The sequence below is a fragment of the Gopherus flavomarginatus genome, chromosome 6, assembly GCF_025201925.1.
Source record: "Gopherus flavomarginatus isolate rGopFla2 chromosome 6, rGopFla2.mat.asm, whole genome shotgun sequence".
NCBI classification, from domain to species: domain Eukaryota; kingdom Metazoa; phylum Chordata; order Testudines; family Testudinidae; genus Gopherus; species Gopherus flavomarginatus.
This window is the reverse complement of record NC_066622.1, coordinates 20,663,274-20,678,293: the sequence shown is the minus strand read 5'-3', so window position 1 is coordinate 20,678,293 and position 15,020 is coordinate 20,663,274. Positions and strand designations below refer to the sequence as shown.

General features: G+C 40.8%; 1 protein-coding gene across 9 annotated transcripts in view; it reads left to right on the top strand.

Annotated features, from left to right (window-relative positions):
- SLC6A6 (solute carrier family 6 member 6) overlaps positions 1–14,782 on the top strand; it is a 70,188-nt gene extending 55,406 nt beyond the window's left edge. For all 9 annotated transcript variants that reach the window (XM_050958371.1, XM_050958377.1, XM_050958380.1 and 6 more), the window contains 6 exons: positions 1,267–1,379; positions 4,484–4,621; positions 6,620–6,722; positions 7,806–7,906; positions 10,276–10,446; positions 12,963–14,782. In XM_050958371.1, the coding sequence (XP_050814328.1) occupies positions 1,267–1,379; positions 4,484–4,621; positions 6,620–6,722; positions 7,806–7,906; positions 10,276–10,446; positions 12,963–13,103 (767 nt within the window). In that variant the 3' untranslated portion in view covers positions 13,104–14,782. The remainder of the gene's footprint in view (positions 1–1,266; positions 1,380–4,483; positions 4,622–6,619; positions 6,723–7,805; positions 7,907–10,275; positions 10,447–12,962) is intronic.
- Positions 14,783–15,020: the final 238 nt, after the last annotated feature.

Sequence of the window (15,020 nt, the reverse complement as noted above, 5' to 3'; positions counted from 1 at the left end):
CCGAAAAACAAGTTTAATTTGAATCTTCTCACCAAACCTGGAAGATGTCAACACTCCAATCCACCATCTTTTGAAACAAAAAAAAAGTCCAGATTTTAATGTGCATGTAAATCTGTCCTTGCAAGATTTCCCCACTGTAAAAATTACAAAATCACTTTTAAACCAGTAGTGACTGTCAGATTCTTACTGCCCCTGTTGCCCAATCAGAGATGGCATACTCACTTTACAAAAGTTCTCATGATGTATAACTAAGAGTTATTTGAAACCTGTGTGACACCAGGTGAGAACTTCTGTGAAAAACAACATAGAAGTGCAGTGCGCTGATGCTCTGTGGGTAGGTGGGTGTGAGTGAGCCCTTTATTAGCCAGGCCGCAGAGCAGATAAGGCACATTCTGTTACTACTGGCTATGGGGGAGCTCCTTTAGCTTGAGTTTTAGAAGCCTGTGATTTTTGGAGCAGAAGGACCAAGGTTTTAGTCCCTGGTCTGTGGGTGTGTACAGCATGTTTAATTGGGCTAGTAGTTGTGCACGATTGTTGGCAGGACCCAGATTTGTTATGGCACAACTTAGGAAGCCTAGTGGTATAGGAGAATCTGACTAAGGTGGCTTGTTAGCAGTATCAGCATTAGTAGTATAATTTCCAAACAGCAGGGAACACTTTTGAGAACCCATAGGCCCAAATCCACAGCTGGTGTGAATAGGGGCAGCTCTATTGATTTCAGTGGTGGTTTACAGCAGTTAAGGACCTTGGCTATTGCAGTGTAAACCAAAATCTGGAAGGAAAGTGTATGAGAGATTTATGTTTTCAGAAAGATAGGTTGAGTTGGCTGCAGCATTGAAGCTTCAGGAGACTATTTGGAGCAGATTCCCTCTTGTTCCCCCCATCACTCAAATAGAGATCATGTGTGCTAGAAACAGGATTCCTTCATTCTACTGAGGCAGTTACCTTCATTCCTGTTATACCTCCTGAATGGCTGGTGCAGGAAGTGATCCATTACTGGCATGTTTGAGACAGATGTTAAAACTGGTGGTCGGTTAGCGATGGCCTTTGGATTTTCTTGAGGTTTCTGCTGTAGTCATGCGTGCTTCTTTGTCAGATGAAAGCTCCAAACAATTTCACTTCTGGTATTTCCAGCTGGGTTTGGGTTTATCTGAAAGGAACCAGGCATCCCTGCATTGGTGGGTAGCTATCTCTAGGCACGAACTGAGTACTTACTATCTCCATTCCCTTTCTCCCTGCTCCTGTTTTCTCTTTCTCCTCCTCTAGGTCCAGGCCTGGCCTTCATTGCCTACCCAAAAGCTGTGACCATGATGCCGGCGCCTACTGTTTGGGCTATCCTGTTCTTTATTATGCTTCTGTTGATTGGACTGGATAGCCAGGTTAGTAACCATGGAAATGGACATATATGTCTTAGTTGTCGCCATGATGCCAGCAATGGCAAGCCCATTATAAATGGGTGGATTAAAAATAATAGTAAAATACCAATAAGCCTGCGTAAATGAAGTTGCCTGTGCTGCAAAATCCATGCGTTTGAATGGAGAAGCTGCTTTAGTCTATACATAGAGACAATGAATAAGTTAGTGGTGGCAGGGTCAGCATGATCTTGTGCATTAACGTTTTGCTGTCGGGACCCGGGGGAGTCCAAGGGGTAGAGCAAAGCAATGCACCATGGCCCAAATGCTGCCCCACAACACACCACCATTTGTGGTTGGTGTGCAGCATTATCTGAGTCTGGTGAAGGAGAAATATTCATCACAAAAAGAAGGAACAGCAGGGGTCTGTGCCTGCAAGGTGCTGGGTGCCATTGAAATCAATTGGCACTGAGGTTTCTGACCACTGTAGGGCTTGTAGACTACGTGGGAGTGAATTGCAGAATGCGCCAAAATGTTGTGCTGTAACTGCTCCTCGTCGACCCTGCTCATGTGAACTGCAAGGTGCCTAGTTTGTTGTAGTATAGTGCTGTTCAAAGAGGAGTTTTTTCACAGAAATATTATCATAAATCCCACAAAGGAATCTGTTAATCATTTCTAGATAGTCACAAGTAAACAGAGGCAACCAAGGATTACGCAGTAACTATAAACTGAGATTGCCCGAGGTTTCAGAGCGACAGACAATTTTCTATACTCCAGTGGTAAAGTAACTCTAACATTATAAAAATTCACTCGACAAAGGCAACATGTTTATTGAACTCAAATCCTCTCTTATATGAGGAGAGATTCATAAGTGGATTTTTCCCAGTGGTTACCCGCTTAATCTCTCCAATTTGTAAAGTGTGGCATTTGTTCTAAATCACTCTTTACTGCTTACTCTTTGAACTCTACTAAATGACTTTCAGTCCCTTCCAAACTAATGTTACAATGCCCAGGGCTGCAGTTCTGCAATCAAGTGCTTATACAAATGTTAAGCTGTCTAGTAATTCTAAATAGTTCCTCACTGTGTAGAATAATTGAAACTAATTGGAGCGCTTAATTTCCTCTTCCTCCACTCCCCCTTTTTGGAGTGCACTCAAGCAGGGTTTGGGAATGCCAGAGCATCTTAAGATCAAATCCAACCAATGGGAAGTGTTACATGTAAAAAGAAAAACAGTTTTACATAAGACTTTAAAATAGGAGTTCAAGCTAGCATTCAGTATTTAACACTGGAAGCTAGCTGGGCCAATAATATAGCTGCTAGCCCTTGTCAGTGAAAGGTACAGAGTACAATGTGTTTAAAGGAAGTTTCTGGACATAGTAAGTATATTAATGCAAAGACTAGGATGATTTGTATACGCCAGAGTATTGCTGCGTCATGAACTCACTGCGATATGTCACTGACTGTGGGATGAGCCGTTTACTTATTGACAACTTAATGGGGCCAAACTGCCCTCCGATACATCAGTGGAGCTCAGTGAAGTCACCCTTGTAAGGGCCTGATGCAAAGCTCAGTCAGTGAGCTTTGGATTGTGCCAGATATGAGAGCAGGATTTGGCTGTCTGATTTCTTTGTTTCTATTAGATTTGTTTGTGCACCATTAAATGGTCCCTTTTCCTATACAAGAAGTTCTTCTGGCTGTCAATAAACTAGAGCCCTTTCCCCAAGGCTGAGTTTGTTTTATTTGGGCAATTCTAATTATATTTGTCTTACATTCATCTTTCTGTTGCAAAGATGTTCAGATAATTTTTAAAAAATAAAAACCATTCTAAGATGCTGAATTAGACAAAGTAAGATATTAGCTGGTCTGCTCCAGACTTCAGTTTCTGTTGCAAGTGAGAATATTTTACCTACTCCCTGTAAAGTGGCTGTATCATTACAGCTATTAGAGAAGCACCTAAGGGTCTCAGGCACGAACCAGATGGCCCTATTATGCTAGGAGTTGTACATGCATGTAAAGAATCATAGAATTGTAGGACTGGAAGGGCCTGCAAGAGGTCTTCTGTTCCAATCCCCTGCACTCAAGGCAGGACTAAGTATTCTATTTGTACAGCGGCCAAGGTCAGCCCTGGGGCTGTCGACAGCTCACCAGTGGCCCACTGCCCGAGCAGCAGTCTCCTGCCTGCCAGAGCAGTGGCCGGGGTTGGGTCAGCCCCTGGGGCTGGAACAGCAGTGGTCAGCTCCTGCCGCATGAGCAGTAGTGGGGCTGGAGCAGTTGCAACCCTAGCAGTGCTCTGTTTGTCCACTCCCACCGCAGGGTATTCTTAGTAAAAACAGGGACAGGTCGCGGGCTTCTGTGAATTTTTGTTTTTTGACCGTGGCCTTTCCCTGACTTTTACTAAAAATACCTGTCACAGAATCTTAACCCTACCCATGTGCGTTTCCTAAATAATTGGTCTATTTACAGTGTGTAAAGTATCTGCAAGAAGTTTTGCAGGAGTAGGGCCAAAGTTTATGACAAGATGCACTAGGTGGATGAAACAAACAAACAAACAGAGAGGAAGTGGGGTTTTGTGTAGAGAAAAAAGTTTGCAGGGCTTTATTTCATTGAATGAATGGTCACCAATATAACTGAAAACAGAATTTGGCCCTAACTATGTACTTTAACTATGTGGTTCATATAAATTTCACCAGCACATCAAATGAAGACAGAGATTGAGAGTTGCTGCCACAGTTCAGGAGGTTTAGCTTTTCAAGTATTTTTCTCTGTGTCTTTTCTAACATGCACTTTTTGTTCATCTGAAACATCTACAACATAAAAGCCATATAAGCATTTTCCTTTCATCACATTCATTTCCTTTAGCCTCGTAGCTTATGTTTATAAGAAAACCAACTTAATGTCTTATAAGTATGTGCGGAAACTGACTTCAATTCTGAAAGCTTCTTCCAAACTAAAAACTGACACACACACTTTAACCTTGAGGCTACAAAGAGAAGGACTGTTATTTGATTATTCAAAGTACTATATAGTTCCATAGAGTGTAAATGCAGAGCTTCTAGGCAGTGTGTAATTAAGACAAAAGAGAATGAAACGTATACTGTGTATATTTCAATTTGTTTTTTTTCCCCTTTAGTTTGTTGAAGTTGAAGGACAGATCACGTCATTAGTTGATCTGTACCCATCCTTCCTAAGGAAGGGTTACCGACGGGAAATCTTCATTGCTATAGTGTGTTTCCTTAGCTATCTTCTGGGACTAACTATGGTAACTGAAGTAAGTAACACTGGTGATGGAGAGCTTTAGTTTACTGTATTTATTTCTTTTACAATCAGCATATATCCTCATTGACATTTTGAATCAGATGGCATAAAGCAACCCAGTTGGAAGAACGCCACCACTTAGCTCCTACATAGCTCTTTTGATCCCTAGATCTCAAAATGCTTTGAAATGGAGGTAGATCTCTTTATGCCCATTCTACAGAGGGGGAAACAGAGGCACAGTGAAGTGAAATAGAACCCAGGACTTCTGACACCCAGTCCATTAGTTCTAACTTGGGGAATGGGGATGTCATGAACAGTTTCCGGGATATATGGCTACCCTTCCTTTCTTTATGGCTACATAGGATGAGGGCCCCAAACCTTTTTTCTGTTATAAAATGGGGTCACAGTATAGAACCATTGCACTAGCCAATGAGGCCTCATTGCAAGCCAAAAAATAAAGCACATGGAATTTCCAGACGTATCTACTCAGCAATATGACATATCTAGTCTGAACATAAAAAAATAAAAAGATGGAAAATCTGACTGTCACTCCTGTATAACCTAGTTTAGAGCTGCTTCCTAATCAGATAGTTGCAGAAGAACAGTTAAAGATGTTGGGAATGAAAAGCTTTTCAAAACAAAAAGCTTGAAAATTAATCACACCATTCATAATGCAATAAGAATGGCAGAAAGGGGCTTAAAGCAAAGATTACTTTAAAGAGCTTTGCATCTTATTTCTGATTCTGAAACTTTAAAAACATATATATAATTCTAATAACTCCAGATAAAGTCACTCATCTGCTCTAGTGTAATTTGTTTATTATGCTGTATATGTCTGTTTGATGTGGTAGCAATTTGGCTGGGGAACTACATTGTCCCTAGCTAAATTTCCTCTACAGTTTTAGTTGAATATGGTCCAATTTTTCATCTCTTGACCTAAACTGTTGGCTAGTGCTGGTCTGCCAAGTTGAATAGCTTCTGACTTTCTACTTCTTCCACAAGGAATCTCAGTAATTTCAATTGTGGTGTCTAAGGTACTCTACAACATGAGTGAAAATGCCAGAAATCTGGCCCCAAATCATTGAAAGGTAAAATAGGTTGAGATTTTTAAACTCAAATCTAGCATGATGTGTTGGGGTATATAGCTTCCATCTAGTACATTCAGTGAAGTAGGTTCTGATTTTGGTTACAGAGATTTAAATCAGTGAAGTTATTCTGGATTTAACTTGGTTTAAGTGAGCCTAGAATCTGTTCCAATAAGTGCACTAATGTGATAGTTATCTTAGAAATAACACAAGCCTTCTTCAGAAGATCAGATTTAAAACAAAATCTGAGGGATCTCTGTAGGAATTAAAATAATGTCCATAACTGATATTTTGAATACACTGACAATTTGTCCAGTAATGTTTATGTGAAACTAACATAAGGAGTAAAGAAAATGACATCCATATTGAAATACAGTTCAGCATATTTAGAGCAATATGTGGCAATGAGACTGGACATAGCTATGTAATATTTAAAAGTAATAGAGAGAGAGAGGTAACACTGAGAAAATATCTTTCTATTAGGCTCATAAATGGAATACCTCTATGAGGTGACGTTAGTCTCATTGGAGGAGTTTATGTTAAAGACCAATTATTTCTTTCCATCATATGTTTCTATAAATGCCCATACAAAAATATCTTTAAGAAGGAAAGACTTAAGTGTCTCAGTCGATTATACTAAGTGGCTTAATTTTGCTCAATAATCTTCTGCTTTAAAATGCTTTCAGTGGTAAACGAGCATCTTTTCTAGGGAGATTAATGCTAAGTACTTACCTTTAATAGTTGATTGACATTTGTACTTGTCAAAAAGCAATAAGATATTTTGGTAGAATTTTACTTTTTATAAACAGTAAAGAATTTGGTACAGCATGGTTTTCTGTTCATAAGGATATTTTATTTGGAATTGAGTATAGAGCACTCATGGTTTTAGTGACTGACCCTAACCCTTGTGTGTGTCTCTTTTACAGGGTGGCATGTATGTGTTTCAACTCTTTGACTACTATGCAGCTAGTGGTGTATGCCTTTTGTGGGTTGCATTCTTTGAATGTGTTGCTGTAGCCTGGGTTTATGGTAAGTAAGGATCCCTAGATCTAATATGAATCTTATCGTGAGTCAATAATACCAAATTTTATCTATTTGTTGGTCAAAGCTAGCAAGATGCTATTCAGCAGACTGAACCATCTGTTCCTGAATGTTCTGTGGAAGCACCTGATATTTTCTCTTATTGTCATTTTGTTCTTCATTCTGAGGGCCACATTTTCAGCTGGGCTCAAGCCAGCATCCAATTTTTTTCACACAGAATTGAATGTTTTTTGCATGCTCATTGGTAGCTAGATGTGCAATTAAGCATTTGCATGTGTAAACCTAAGGTCCAGAGCTGAACTTTCGGCTGATAGTGAAAAGCTCTGACTATGTCTCAATGACCTATCTTCTTCTAAAACTGTAATCTCTACATGGGTCAAGCCAGTCAAATGAAAAACAGCTAAAAGAGCCTACAGAAAAATGTATTATGTCTGGTTATTTTTAGGTGATGCAAAGTTCATAAGTCTGACAATAACCTATGTTGCTGTTTTAACTGGCTAGCTAAGACTGGTCATTTCCAGGTTCTTCGTGAACTATTAATATTATAGTATTAACTATAAATACCATTTTTTTTACTTCATATTGAACAACGGTCAACTTTAGATTGAAGTGGGCTGTATCAGTTGTTACTCAATGCTCACTTTTGCCAACTTCCGTGGTAGCTTTGGGGTTAGTATTCTGCTGTACTAACGCAGTATTCTACTGCAACAGTATGAGAAGAGAGACTTCCCTCAACCTTTCAGTGCCACCATGCAAGGTCTTTTTGAAAGTCTTGCGCATCACCCTTCTTGAACAACATTGTACACAACTCTTTAATGTAACATTTCCTCTTTACTGTGGAAATTAGCATCCCCACATAGCCACAGACACTCCTCTCTAAACATGAACAGCTCCCATAGACTCAAAACAAGCCACTATTTTCCCTCTTCAGCACCTTCTCAGCCCCAACTGTGCAGTTGTATTAGTGCAATACCACTTGGTTACTTATGTCCTATATTATGTGGCTTTCATATACAGGCTCCTGATAATGCTCTTTTCTTCACTAAATCACCAAGTGACTATGTATTCCAGGCGCTGATAATATTTACAATGCCATTGAAGATATGATTGGATACAGACCTGGTCCCTGGATGAAATGGAGCTGGATTCTAATCACACCACTTCTTTGCGTGGTAAGTACAGAATCACACTATGTCTCATCTTGCACTTGTTTCTCCTTCCAAACTTTGTCCTGGTTTTTTGTCCTGTAAAGGGGAACATCCCAGAGGGCCACTGTGTGCGGGTACCAAACGGAAAGGGGTACACGTAGGTTGGAAATGCTCCGTTTCTCATTCAGTATTATATGTAACACAAAAAGCTATGTTGCAAAGTCAAGCATTCAGAAGTTCCAGTACCAGCCTTCCTACCCAGCCACACACAGATCTCACCCCCCCCCCCACTAGCTCCCTGTTCTTGGCTCCTGATCCAGCCAGTCCTAGTCTATCCTCAGCTCCAAGTCCCAGTCTCCTCCATCTCCCAGTTACAGTTACTCACCCCCCTCTACTTCCAGTCTCACTAGGCTTCCTGTCTCAAACCACGTTTTCCCCCTGCTTTGTCCTCTCTGTATAAGAGTTAGACAGCTTCATCCTCCACATTGCCTGAGGACCAGGGGAATCACTGAGCGCACAGGAGAGATAGGTTTCCTATTCTAATTTCTGGTGCCTGACCCTGTGCTCTGTGTGGATGGTACATGCACAATCTGATCAGCACTAAGACCTGTGAGGGCCTTGAGCATGCTCAGTGAAGATGGACTCGTTGGAGATTTTAGTGTTGAGCTCTAGCAAGTCTCTACTGAGCATGTGTGAACTATGATTTTTAAAAGGCTTAGTTATAACTTGGTCATTGGGGCATTAGAGCATTTCAAAGAAAGGATCTCAAGAATTTTTTTAAATGGGCAAAACAATATATTTTTCCCTAGCCTTGTCTTCAGAAATGACTGAACCATTTTGGCTGAAATTTTCCAATCAATCAATATCACTCAACCTTAGGCTGACACTCAGCATGGAAAACTTCAACTCAAATGGTTAAAGTTTGGTAAAGTTACAAAACAGCTGAAAACAAGATCTTATACTGGGAAGTATTGAGCAGCCTTAAGCATAGGTAGTGCTACCAGCCCTAGCTATAGTGGAGCAGTGTCAGCTAATCTTGATGAAGATGTTGGATGTTTTTATGCCAATGCTGTGTAAATATTAACAATTTGAGGTGGACAGTTGTAGCACATGGCCTCAACCCAGCAGAATTCCTATATACAAGGCAGTGACTGGAGAAAATCAAGTCCCCTCATATTCATATTTCCTCTTTTCTTACGAACACACACACACACACACACACAGAGAAAATATTTCCTTTCTCACTGATGCATGTTAATGCAACACAGTAGATTCACATGTCCGATGTAAAACCTCATTACTGTCAAAGCAAGTGGGCTTGCTTGTTGAGTGTAGGTGTCTGATGAGTCATCTCCCTCCCAGTCTTTCTGACTGCTAGACTGCTTTGCTGTCATCCACCTGACCCAGCTCCAGGTCACAGACCCTTCATAATCTCCAGTGTCAAAGCTGACTTCAGCGTTGCAGGATATATAGCTTGACATGAGTGAACAGCACTGTGGGAAATACATAATATAGTTAGGTTAACACAACTGCACATGCTGAGTATAATGTAGTGTGCATGGCACCTAACATATATGTGTTGGCTAACACCATGCGCAGAAGCGAGCGCAGGTGAGGAGAGTTCAGGAGAGAGGAGACACCTTAAGAGTACTGTAATAATATCCTGACCAGGACTTTGGAACAACAAAAGAAAAGTTTGTCCCCTTAGAATCCATCACTGGGTTTACACTGCGATCACTGTACGATGGGACAGGACTCTGGAGGTTAGCCAGTGCTATATGGATGCCCATGCACTGCAGCCCTGACTCACTGGGCTTATGGCGAGCTACCTCACTGTTAAGTGGCTGTTTGATTTAAAGAGCATCCAAGAACCTGGCATACAAACTGAAGCACAAAACCTAGCTGTGTTGGTTGCAGAGCAGAAATAAGTAGTTTTCCTAAATTTGCAAGGAGAAAGAGCATAATATCTTTCCCTTTCAAAGTAACCAGTACTGGAGGACAAGCTGGTCAGTGTTAGGAAACGAGGTAAAGAACTGCACAGAGAACTTCATTTGCAATGCGCGAGGGTTATTGCTTCTACAAAATAGAGGAACTGTGCTACGTTTGAGTGCTATCTACTGGGGCCATATCTGTTAAGTGGCTATTTACATAAATATGCATATTAACTGACTATTTACGTACATATGCACATATAACGCTCTCTTGTAACAGTTTCAGTGTAGAATATCTTTCTCGTAGTTTAAAACGGGCAGCAAAGTTGGCCAGTGCTGCCTTTTACTGCCTTCCTTTTCTGGGTCCCAGGGATATCATATCCTGTGTAAGCTGCAGTGGATCCACAATGCTTGTACCTATGCTATAACCCTTCTTCGTGTTTTGTTTTCCCTCCCTCACAGGCGTGCTTTGTCTTTTCTCTGGTCAAGTATACCCCCCTGACCTACAACAAAGTTTACACATACCCTGAGTGGTCAATTGGCTTGGGATGGGTTCTTGCTCTTTCCTCCATGATCTGCATCCCACTGGTGATGGTCATCCGCATTGTTCAGTCAGATGGCTCACTTATTGAGGTAAGAATGACCACATAAATGGTGGGTGGATGGTTACTCTGTGGGTGTGGGTCTCTCTCTCTCTCTCTCTCTCACACACACACACACAAGTTTAACATTTAAGAGTAAATGGTGGCTTGAGTTGGGAGGGCCACTCTCTTTGTATCTGCTTTGTTGATTTGGCCCCAGGTATGTTATTTTAACATACAATGGATAAAGCAAGCCACATGGGAGAGGTACAATATGGCGCACACTTGTCCATGTCTTTAATAAGGAAGGGCTGCCAGTGGAGAATTCAGACCCCAGCATGCTAGCCTCCACCTTCTCCATCCTGATAAAGCTGGAGCATGGCATGATGTGACATGAAGTTGCCTTCTGTACAAAAGATAAGCCAGCTGCAGCCTGAGTCATGTTGTGCAAAATGCAGGCAAGTCGTATCTTACGCAGGGGTTCTGTTCTGCGGTTAGCACGTAAAGCGAAAACTGCGTATAGTCAAAATTACATTGAGTTGAATGACAGGTGGAATCACCCACACTACAGGTACAGTATTAAAATTGTTATTTGTATCTTTTTTTTTTGTTTTTGCTGACCGTGTAAAGCTGAAATTGCGCATGTTAAATGCGCGTAAGCTGTGACAGACCTGTAATCACAACCCTTGGAAAGCTGCCATTGTGGCTCTTGATAGGGCAAAGTTGAACACCTCAGTTTAACCAATATAAATAAATAATCACTTTTCCGTTCACCAGTTCTTTCAGCAAATATTATGAATCCTATCTAACTAAATTAAAACCTAAGCCTTCTGGCCTCAAAAAAAATATCAGCTGATATTACTTGCCTCTCAGGGCTGTATTCTTTTTGTTTTAACAGAATGTTACCTCTCTGAGCACAGTTGTTTTGTTTGTCTAATTTCACACAGGGACTGAACTATGCTTACATGCACCAGAGCTCAGTTCGCAAGGCAAAGGGAGCTCAACGCACAGGTGAATAGGTAAAATAGTAGTAGAGAGACAATTAGAGCTAGAAAAGTTAGCGAGAAGGTAAAATTTAAATCCTGCACCCAAGAACTCAAGGAATTTTGAGGCTATTTAGTACCACATGTGAAGGCCATGCCTAACCTCATCTCTAGTCAAAAACTCAATTCCCAAATTTTAGGAAAACTCTTTTCTGAACTTTTTGGCTCTTCTCGCTCTCCTGCTCTCTCTTGCTAAAATGAACCAAATGAAACATTGGCTCCAAATGCTCCCAAACTTTGGGGAAACTTGGATTCAGCTCTGAACTTTATAGCTTGATCCTACCACGGGCAGATATATGCTTAGTGCATCTCAAAGACAACTACATTCTTCTATTCGCTCTTTATAGTGTTTCTTCATCTTCTCTTCAAACTGTGCTTTTTTTTCAGTAAAGAAAGTAGCTTTTCCCAGAACACAGTAGTACACTTGAATTTGTGTGTTCTCCAAGTTTTAATGGTCTTTTTTAGTGCTGGCTAGGACATTTTGTTGCGGGGGGTTATTTTCCTGTCTGCATTCTCACCATCTATTCAGAAAGAGGTCTAAAAGTAGCCAAAGCTGCCTTTTAAGATCATCTTAGGGAAGAGAGGAGGTAACCACTTGTCTCGTTCCTGCTTTGTGAACTGAGAACTAGAAGAAAGGTTGCAGCTTGCCAATGAACTACCCTGTTTAAAGGCAGGCTTCTTTTCAATATGAGAGAGACCTCATGAATTGGAGGAGACTCTACAGCACTGAAATTCAGCTTGTGTTTAATCAGACAGTTTGACTTCCCATCCAGTGAGGCCTTGGTGCTCCTTTGTGAATAAAATATTAGGGTTGAAAAGGCCATTCTGGGTCATGTAGGCCACACTGCTGCACAGCAATAGTACAGTTTCCATTAGTCTTACAGCATCCCTGAATATTTATTTGCCAAGTTTAGCCTCAAATACTGCAAACGATGGTAATTCCACAACCTTTCTTGAACTACTAACATGCTTTTCCTCTGTGCTCCAGTACTTAAAGATACCGAGTTTCATTCTCTAATTGAGGCCAAGGGCTCAAAAATAGACTGGACTGCTACATGGATAATGAGATAGTTACATTAGCTAGGATAAAAATAGCTTTAGTGGAATATATATCCATATGCTTCAGAGCCTTCACCAGCTATGAAGTGGCTAAGGAAGCACGCGCGCTATTGTGCAGGTTGGTTAGCAGCTCGTACCAGCCAGTCTTGGACTCAGGCTACTGGACTATGGGCTGAGCTAGTATAGTGTTTAGTAATGACCTAGTCTAATTCAGATACTGGGTTTAATGATAAAAATGAACGTGGGCTCCCTGACAGTGATCCCAGATTAACTGGTAGCCTTAATAGAGTTGCTCATGGCAGTAGGCACTAAGCTTGCGGCAAAGCAGCTGCAAGATTAAACCCGTCATAAAATGCTCAAGATCATTTGTTTTATGTTTTATGACAACACACTTTTCAAGACTCTTGCTCTTAGGATCGATGTGGCCATTTTTCTAACCCTTGGCTGTTGCTCTTTCCCCTTTCAGAGAATAAAAACAGTGGCTGCCCCTAGGGAAGTGACTCGGTGGGCCAAAGAAACGGAAAGCACCACCTCGTTCTGCCCCAATGGAACTCCTAATGGTGGATTGATTAAGCCAACTCATGTCATTGTGGAGACTATGATGTGAGCTCTCTCTGTGAGAGGATAAACCTGCTTTAACTGCCATTTACTAACATAGATTCTCATAGGACCGGGTTTACAGAGCTTTATATTTGCACTAGGATTTATTTTTATTTCTCACAGAGAAAGTTATTTTTTGTGGTGTTTTTTTCTTTATTTTCCTTTTTTTTTTTTTTTTTTAACATATTTTGTAAGGTAGTCACAGCAGAAGCCTCTTGCAGGAGGCAGTTTTCATATCAGACTAGACCTATTACAGGAACTTACTACCATTTGGGTTTTTAACATGTGTTAATAGCTCTCTGAATATTATACATTTTATCACTTGAAATTGATTTTCTTGCCAGCAATATATTCAAAGCTCAGAAAGCAATTTTTTTAGGTGCTGATGTGGTTGGGAATAAGGTAAAACCTAGAACTCACAAGTGAGCTCTGTTGAGAGAAATTTCAAAAAAAGAAGAAAAAAGGTGGATGTTGCTTCAAGGGATTGGGTTTCAAAGGTGTAGTGCTTTTCTTCCTCTGGTTCAGGCAGGGTGAATGACAGATTTCTGAGTCATGATGTTACCTTTGCTATGTTCCATGTAAATATATATATCTGTTCAGCTGGAGGAGAGAAATTTATGGGGGAGGGGGAATGTAGTTAGGAATTAAATACCCAATCAGTATGCCTGTCCCTCCTGAGCATTGCGTAAAAAGTCCAGTCACCGTAGAAGACAACATACATATTGCCTGAGGAAGGAGTTTTGTGTACATACCCTTTAGTTTCCTGCACACTATAGGTTAGCTGAGTTGTTACTGGTTTAAACTTGCACTGTGTACAAACAGAGCAGTAGGAGGAGCTTGTGTGATAGCTAAGATCTGAATTATAGAGAGGCAGCGTTCGTGTTTTATGGAATTTAAAATATATATGTATTTTGTAAACTGTTGGGCTTTGGTATCAAAAGAAAAATATATTGAGGACAATGATTACACCAAGCTTAACACCCAGCATGTTATTCATTACCACAGGAGCAAAGCAGCCCACGTATATATTGTGCACCGGGCCTTTCAGGCAGGCGCAGTTTTAATAATAGTAATTAAATGAAGAGGACAATAATGCTTAGCACACCCATAGGCGCTGTTCATCCACATACCTCAAATTGGTGTCCCTGTTTATTTATGTATTTATTTGACTGTTGTTGGTGCACTTGGGGAAGCAGGGCCCAGGGAGGGAAAGTGACTTGGCCAGGGTTACAGCAACTCATTGGCAGAACTAGGACTAGAACTCAGCTCTCCTGACTGGCTTGTCCTGGAGGACCATGCTACCACCATTTTGTTTTTTGGGTAATGCATTTATGGGGGACAAAAAGGGGGGAATTCAACCTACTATAAACTAGGCCTTTATGTAAATTAAGAGAAAGAAGTATGTAATTTTTCTTTGGTTAAAAAAACATTACATACCATTCCAATTTAGACTTAAGAAAAATAAAAAGAAAGCATTTAATGCAGTACAAAGCTCCTCAATGGATTTTAAAGCTGGGTGGCTGTAGGTAAACTGACCACTGATCACATAGGCCAGGTCAAGAATTCCAGTAGATATTTGCTCCCTGAAGAATTTAAAAAATCTAGATCACTCTTGTTTCATAAACCTCAACACACGCTGAGAAGAGGCTCCCTGAAGAAATCCAGCCCTTTCCATTTGGGAGATAATCCTCCTAATCATAGTACTACAGTTAGGCTAGCCAAAGGGATCTGGGGAGAGATTCAGCAGCCGAGTCTGTCCCTACTTATACTATTGCCAGTTCAATTTGTCCATGGGTTGATTTTTGCAGTTTAAATGGGAACATAGCCAGTCCTTAACATTCCTAAATGGGCCATTTTAAAAAAGATGTCCCATGCATTAACTGTAGGCAGTGTTGTTACAGCCATGTCGGTCCCAAGCTGGGTG